This window comes from Bidens hawaiensis, unplaced genomic scaffold (assembly GCF_021521415.1).
Source record: "Bidens hawaiensis isolate Kalapana, Puna unplaced genomic scaffold, B.hawaiensis_p1.1 tig00022145_1, whole genome shotgun sequence".
In the NCBI taxonomy this organism is placed as follows: domain Eukaryota; kingdom Viridiplantae; phylum Streptophyta; class Magnoliopsida; order Asterales; family Asteraceae; genus Bidens; species Bidens hawaiensis.
In genome coordinates, this window is record NW_027493427.1 from 1 (window position 1) to 8,638 (window position 8,638).

At 31.7% G+C, this 8,638-nt stretch overlaps 1 protein-coding gene across 1 annotated transcript; it reads right to left on the bottom strand.

Annotated features, from left to right (window-relative positions):
* Positions 1-1,125: 1,125 nt before the first annotated feature.
* Positions 1,126-4,832, bottom strand: LOC143564648 (transcription factor bHLH30-like). Its single transcript, XM_077051861.1, has 2 exons — positions 4,150-4,832; positions 1,126-1,572 (listed from the first exon to the last, which is right to left on the bottom strand). Exons 1-2 carry the CDS (start codon positions 4,750-4,752, stop codon positions 1,126-1,128), a joined length of 1,050 nt encoding a protein of 349 aa, XP_076907976.1. The 5' UTR covers positions 4,753-4,832.
* Between the last annotated feature and the right edge of the window lie 3,806 nt (positions 4,833-8,638).

Consider the following 8,638-nt stretch of genomic DNA (forward strand, 5'->3'; position numbering starts at 1 on the left):
GATATATTAAGTTATTAACATCAAAACAGTTTAAAATACTAACAAAAATAATTGAAGTTTCTATGAAAAGCAAGTTGAAATACACAAAAATAAAGATTCAAAATCAACTAAATAGAAAACAGGGTAAAGTTAAAATAGAAAGTGAGATAAAAATAGAAGTGTGAAAACGATTTGTGTAAAAAAAAACACTTTAAAAAAATAATAAAAAATCATAACTCTAATATATAAATAAAAAAACTAAAAATTTAAAAAATCAAAAATGTTTCCCCAGTCATTCTAGTTAAAAAAAAAGACACTTTCGAGAAAAAAGATACAATGCCGAAAATGAATAAGCAACGTCATAATGATAAATTAAAAAAATACACAATAGATCGCAAAATTTTACACAATGCCAAACAAAATATAACATAACATTGAGTAATATAACATAATAATATCAAGAAAAAAAGACATAATGTCAAGGGAAAAGACTCAATTAATAACGAAAATAAACACAAAACACAATGATATTTTTCCTCAACAACATATCTTTTTCGAGGTTTTTTTTTCTTTTGAGAAATAGGAAGACAATGGAACCATTTTTTGCGTTTTTACATTTTTTATTTTTTTATTAAATTTTGAGTTATGAATTTTTTTAATAATTTTTCATTACTTTTTTAGAAGGTTTTTTTTTACTAGAAATTTTTTTTCATCTTTATCTCACTTTATAGAATAACTTGACCCTAGAAAACAACGGAGAAACTAGTAACGATATTAAAATATTAAAAACATGTTCCTCTACACATGATAAGAAACAAACAAATACGGTGTTTCCTTCCAAAAGCCATGTTAGGTTTCTCTCATGAAAAATACACAAGGACATCACCACTAAAGCTTTGTCTTGTTCACACACCTAATTTCCAACAACATATTAAGCATACCCATTCCAAAATGACCAAAAAAATACTTAAAAAAACAAACCACCCCACACATAACACTGGTAGAAAACTGGGTATTTGCGACTCGCATTTTCGAGAACAAACCCAGACTCAAAAAAAAGATAACACGAATAAAAACAGCTATTTAGTAATTAACCAAGTTAGTGACTTTCACTAACTTGCATATGGTTAAAAAGATCTATGATGCTCAAGGATGTTGATATTGTTTGTTCTTTGTCTCTTTACATTCCCAGAAATCATCGCCATTTGTATTCTCCATCACTTGTTTAAGCGCTTCTTCGATAGCGGTTATCGAGTAATTCACCAGTGGCTGATCATCATTTCCATTTAAATGGTCGTCAACGGTGATAAACAAAACATTCTTCACACGTCCACCAAGAGTTGTGATCTCAGCCTTTAGGGTTCTTAATTTAAGGGCCTTTAAAGTCTTGATGATGTCTGGCAAGAGATCTGATCGGTCCTCGCAGCATAACGAGGCTCTGATTACAAGTTTGCCATCATTGTCGGATGCGTGATCCACAGTTAGTTCATTGATCTCGGTTGGGACAGGACTTTGTTCCGCGATTATTGAAGTTTGTCGCTTTAGTTCCTTCACATGTTGTATAACTTCAGCTAGCAATGAAGCCTTGTCTGTCTAAAAGTATAAACAAATTGTTATAATGCAACTTATATAACCCTTTTCGAATACATATGGAGTTAAATAACACATGTTAATACCTCTACAATGCAGTTTAGATTTAGTCTCAATATACTTTACCATAGGTAAAATAATTATAAGACTAAGAAACAAGTTACATAACTGAAACCCTAAAGTTTGATCATATAATACCTGTTGACAGTGGTGGAGCCAGGAATTTTTTCTCATGGTTCGGAGATTTTTCGGTGTCAAGTTTTTGGGCCTGGATAGATCGGGTCGGTCATCTCGGCCATACAACTAAAGCACTATATATCACTACCATACCCAAAGTACATCGTGAACATTAAATAAAATAAAAAAGGTCATATGAAAAAAAAAAGTTTACATATTATAATTGTTACCTATAGCGTTTTCATGTATTGAAAACGACAACGTTATCTCTCTAAAATTCAAGTTTTTGTTTTTCACCGGCAAACGATGAATTGTTTTCGTGGCAGTGGGTTCGCTTACCAAAAAAGAATGGGTTCGTTCATTAAATCATACATTTAAGTTATATAGAAAACCAAAAATGGACCAGGTTCGGCCGAACCCGGTGACTTGTATGTGGCTCCGCCGGTTCCTGTGGGTTAATTACAGTATTTTTCCCTATAATTTGGCCACATTTTCTGTCCTAATTCGTTTTGTTGGCGAGTATAAAGATGGAGAACCCTAACATTTAAGAACAGGAAAAAAAGAAAGAAAGAAAAACACTAATGATCAAACCTAAATGGTTTAGACATGCAACTATCCAACAGGTTAAGTTCAAATAGAACTACATAGTTTATTTTGGTTGATAAAGACAAATAGAACAACAAGTGTCGATCTTATAAGAACACATGTTTCGTTACACAGCATGAAATATAAAAACTACAACAGGATACACAGGGGCCAGGGCCCTCTCTTACTTTTGTAACTGGTATATATATATATCACACATTTGACCTAAGTAGTACATGCAGAAACTCCCTTCTAACTGAAAAGTCTTATGAGAGAGTAACACTTTAGATGAACTGATAGTACACAAAAAGAATCACACATAAGACCCAAAGAAATCGGTCACAAAGCTAGTCACTTGGTTACATAATGAACAATTCAACTAACCTAAATTAACTGCATTCATAATTAATAAAATTTATATTACATATGTTGCTCTTTCCGGGCTTCAAGTCATCAGTGGACTTGGGGGGGAGGGGGGGGGGGGGGCAGCATAATAATGACGAGTCGGTAATGATTGGTTATATATCCTAATTGCATTGTAAATAAAATTACAATGCATTGGCAAGCAAGCTAGGGTTAGTCCATATAAACCCGCTCATGATTAGACATCATAGAACACTGAATAGTAACCGAGTTGGGGTTTATCAAGATAGACACGAGTTATGAGTAATATGGATTACTGAGTTATATTTCATGTATAATATATATTGAGAGTTGTTCAATAAATGTTTGTGTGCTTTTTTTTTCATTTTGGTTAGTTATATCATTAATTCGTTCTTGATTGATATTAGTTAGGTTTACCGTAATGATCTTTATCATAATTAGGTTATGTGATTCACTGATTTGGTGAACTTTGCTTGATAATTTTCTTCATTGTATTTTACAGTCGATTGAAAATATATAACATATATCACCAGGGTTTACATTATTCTTTATACAATATTATATGTAAAGTTTTATTTTTCTTCTTTTACCTGATATCCCTCTAAGTGTCACCAAATGTTGGTTGGATATATAGGTTTTATTCACCACAGTCCTACTAGTATGACACATACATGATTATGTATACTCATAACATAAATTGTATTATCTTATGTATCAATGCTCAATCTAGCCAGGTGTGAATGAATGTAGAATGATTAGCATTATGTTATATTAAAGAAAACAAAGATAGTTAAGAATTTGAAAGCAGTAGAAGCTAGCAAGTAGCAAATAATCATGAATGAGCATGTAATGATGGAGTTTAAAGCATGAGCTAGCTAGCATATAAACACATATTCAGTGTGTATACAATTATGTCAAGAGTCAAGACTGAGACAAGAAAGCTTAATTTGTCTGGTGTTAGTAAAAAAAAGTTTTGGCTTCTTTTCATAACTTCAAGGACTTCAAAAACACGGGCAAAAACAATTCACTAGCAAGCTTTATAGCTGCTCAATGGTTTCTCTTTATCTTACCAACTTGCCCACATATTCTCTCAACCACATTCTCAAAAATTCTTGAAAGATTTACAATAATAAAAGCTTAAATCTTTCTCATAATTCAAGTGGTTCTTAAAATATCATAATTATTCAATATTACACTTTGATTCACCTATACACACACCGTATAATATCTAATCCCACACGTTTCAAACAGTTGTCCAGATAAAGGATAAAGGTCAAACGGGCATTTTAACTAAAAAGCTTTAGAAGTTTAACGTCTTATAGTCAGAACGGCTATCTAGATAACTTAGAATGATGCTATACTTTTCACTTATGTTAAGGAAAGATGAATGTAATAAACAAATAATGGAAAGACAATGAATACATAATATTTTACCTTAGTGGTGCTGGGAAGTATGCTTCGAAGCTTTGCAAAATGATTATTAATCCGTTCCCTACGTCGTCTTTCGGCTTCGCTATGGCTTTTCGAAGCTGCTAAAGCTTTAGCATCCATGATCTCTTGAGCAGTCATCTTACTTGTGTCAGTTTGAAGACCAAAAGGACTGGATCCGGGATACACAACATGTCCTAGTGTCTCGGATATGAATCTTAGGTGATGATGATCAGCTTGTGGTGAATTTCGGTTAAACATACCGCCATAAAATGATTGTGGCGGTGGTGGAGGAAAGATAAATGGGTAATGGTCTTGGGTCGGGTATTGAAAAACCGGGTTGATGGTGTCATGGTGCAATACTTGAGGTAGGGTACTCCATGATGATGGTTGTTGATGCATAAGTGGAGAGATTTCTGATGATGATGATAATGATGATGATGATGATGATGATGGTTGGAACATTAACCTAGTATTGGTATATGAATAATCATTAATTCCCATCTTTTGTTGTTGGATTTCTTGAAGGATTGATTGGTTTTCTTGAAACCTTTGAATGTTTTGATGATCTTCTTTTACCACCTCTTCTTCTTCTCTTTTGGAGCACATAATATGATAATCTCACCACCTCTCTATGAACATGTAAATACAATCATACATGTACATGAACAGATCCAATTCTAAGTTACCAAATAATCATATTTGAGAAGACGAGTATATATAGTTATATGCATATGAAAGCCCTTAAAACATGGGATTTGATTCAAATCTTTCTATAAGTTAAACCAAGAGAACACGGTAAATAAAGATTAGTAAAAGAACTTTTTGGATGCAAGAATAATTGGATCTTATGTTAAGTTGTTCTCTCTCTCTAAAAAAGGCGTTCTTGGTGAGTTTCTCTCTCTAGAAATGGTAGGTTTTTGGTTTGTGAGATTGATGTGGGAAGAGGAAGGGATGGAAGGTGGTGACCCTTTTTATTCTTGTAAACAATAAAGTTATAAAGGCTTTAGCTTTTGTTCCTAGTGTTAAAAATTGATTATCTTTTTTGGTTTTTTCTCATATTGGTCCCTCACAATCCTCTCTTTCTCTCTCTCTCACTATATCTCCCTCTCTCTCTCCCACTCTTCTCTCTCTAGAGCAAGGGGACATTAACTTTCCTTTCTTCTTACGAGCATTGATGTCCACCTCTTTTGTCCAACACTAACAATTTGTTTAGCTATCTCACTGGTGCTTTTTTGCTTGAAAAATCATCAAATGTAACAATTTATTTTTGTAAACTTCCCACCTACAATTAGAAAGCCACATACAATGATGCAATGTATAATATTTTACTTATTTACATGAATACATGTTGTGTACTATGTGTAATTGTATTCCATAATGAAACGTTTGGGTGCCTTTGAAAGTGAATGTTGTAGCATGGCGTGCTCTTCTAAGTTCTAAACCATCTTCCCACTATCAAGAATTTGGTAACGATAAAAGTCCTCTCAAGTCCATATATTCGCAGTTGTTTGGCGTCAGGTAAGTCTATCGATCATAGTTTTTACTTCCTGTAATGTCGTGTAGTTGGTTTGAAAAATCATTATGTAACAATTTAAATAAACTTCCTACCTACAATTAATTGGATGGCCACATACAATGATGCAATGTGCAACATTATATATATTTACATGCATGTTATATATTGTGTGTACTAATATATATGTTGGTTTATGATATGTTGAAACTTAAAAGTGTATTATGAGAGAGAAGCTAGGGTGGTTTGGGGGAAACACGAGCTGAGCACAAAACAAACACTTTGTCGACCGACCAAAGACAATAAGGAAGATTAAAGTGCACACATAGCTAGATCAAAAAGAGAGTATAATGATGTAAAGTGAAGCTAACAGTATGTAGCTTTCCTTTGGTCTGTGGCATTTGTTACCGATGAGTCAAACATATTTTCCATACTAAGATAATCTAAAAAGCTATTTCTTCTATATTATATGCTTTTCATACTCCAAATGTTGGAAAAAAGAATCTAACTTTGAACCACATTTAATAATTAATATCAAACATAACAAATACGTTTTTGTTCATTAAGACTTTCATAAATAGTTTATATATATGTTTGCTTCTCGAATATCTTATATATCCTTCATGGCTTCGTTAGGACAAGAAACAATTGATCCTCTTTGAAATCGTAAAATACGATCACTTTATTATAAATTTTATGAATATGATCACGTAAGGTTTTTGATGAAAATAGTTAACTATTTTGTTGTTTATTCGTGATTCCTTTTCCTCTTTGTATTCGCTAGTTACTTGATCACCACTAATACTTAGGGGTGAGCAGGAAACCGAATTAATCGAACCAAAACCGAATTAACAAATGGTTAATTTTTTGTTTTTTTGAAAAACCGAAATTTCGGTTTCGGTTCGGTTTTCCATTTTTAAAAAACCGAAAAAAACCGAACCGAACCGATATGCATTTTTAGTTAAATATTAATACAATCATATGTGTTTTTTTATATGTTATGACCGAAAACAAAACACCAAAAAGATCTACCGTTGATGGTGATGAAGATTATGAAGATTGAGAGTAAACTTTGAAGATGAATAAGATAAAGAATGAAGATTTTGGAACTAAACTTTTAGTGTTTTTTGATTAAGAACTTTGTTGAATTTTAAACTCTAGTACTCTTGCAAGTTTGTATTCGTTTGGTTTCATATAACAAATGCCTATTTTTGTGTTTTGAATCTAATATGCATTTTCATTATTTTGGAATTTTTTTGCAATGTCTACACACATAAAAAAAAACCGATTGTAACCAAACCGAAACCAAAAAAAAACTGAAAACCGAAAAACCGAAAAACCAAAAACCGAACGGTTTGTATATTCAAAAAACCGACTTTTTAGTTCGCTTTCGATTTTACCTAAAAACCGAACCGAACCGTGCTCGCCGCTACTAATACTCCCCTTTCACGCTAAAAGAATTATTGCATCGTTTTATTCGTGGTGTTAAAATATGCTAAATAAAGAAATAATTCTCTAATATATAATTTAAGGGAAAAATTATATATCTTAACATATAATTCTTTAGGTCTAATTTTTGATAAATATGTTGGAAAATTTTGTGTAAATAAAATATATTTTAATTATGAATTCTTTTATTTTATATGATTAGTTGAAACACCTTTGATTTATTCAAGACCACTTAATATGTCATTAAGTTTTGGTCAAAGCTTAAATGCATTGGTTAATGTTGATTGGGGTATTTCACTTTTTCCTTTAATGATGGTTGAATGGTTTCAACTTTCTACTAGTATAAATACTAAAGGAGCTCCTTGGTTGTAGACATATAAAAAACACAAAATAACACATTCTTTCTTGTGTTTTCTTCAACTTTCTCTCTAAAAAATTTCAACATTCTTGATCATCTTCATCATTTTCTTTAAGGCACTATTCGGGTGCTAGAGTCCTCCCCGGCAGTACATATTGCTTAGGACGTTGTACCCTGGGAAACAAAACGGGGAGAGACCCGGAATTTGTTTTAAGGGTTCCGTGTAAAACACGATCCTCGGCCACAAAGACCATGACATCATTCTTCTTCTACACATTTCTTGCATTATTTTATTTCAATTGTATTGTAGTTTTGATTTTTTTCGGTGTAATTCGTATTGTAATTTACTTGCTTTCCTATATAGGTTTGATTCCTTGTATTGTAATCATTTTATTAAAAATGTTTTATTTTTATATGCGAACGTATTCCAAAATCTTAAAACAAATTTTTAAAACAATCACTGTTCGTGTATTCAAAACATTCTCGTGTGACTCAAACTAGTTTTGTTTCACGCGTTTGTGTTTTAAAAAAAAACTTTTTTTTTTCGTTTCTAATCAACGGAGCGACTTTGTAGAAATAGAAACCGGTTACAATTCGGATTTTTTAAAGGCTAAACTCTTGGAAAAACTCATTGTTTGGTCCCTTCAAAGTTGGACTTAGAACACCTTCGGATTAAAAAGTTTTGTGTGACTTTAATTTAGTGGGAGCGGCCACTATTAGTATTTTTGAAAAACTAACTTAGCATAGTTTATTTTTCAGAAAAAATGACATCATCGTCATCGAGTAATGTTATTTTAAGAATCTGAGGATCTTGAATTCTTAGAACAATCTATTATTTTCAAGTAATAATAATATGAGGATCTTGGATTATCGTAATGGTGAAAAATAAATGTCTATTTGAAAAACTTTCGTTATAATTTTTCAAACAAATCATGTATACATAAAAATGAGTCGGATTAACTATTGGAGAATAATATAGAATCCGAAAATGAATGTTTTGAATAAACACATTCGAGTTTATGGATTTTGGTTATGTTTCGTTAAGTCGAATCATATATAAAAATATATAAATGTTTCAAAATTCATTTTGAATCATTTAATTTTTTTTAATGAGTATGTTAGAAAAAAGTATTTTTTGAAAAACCCATATAATAAAATATTTGTCAACGTTT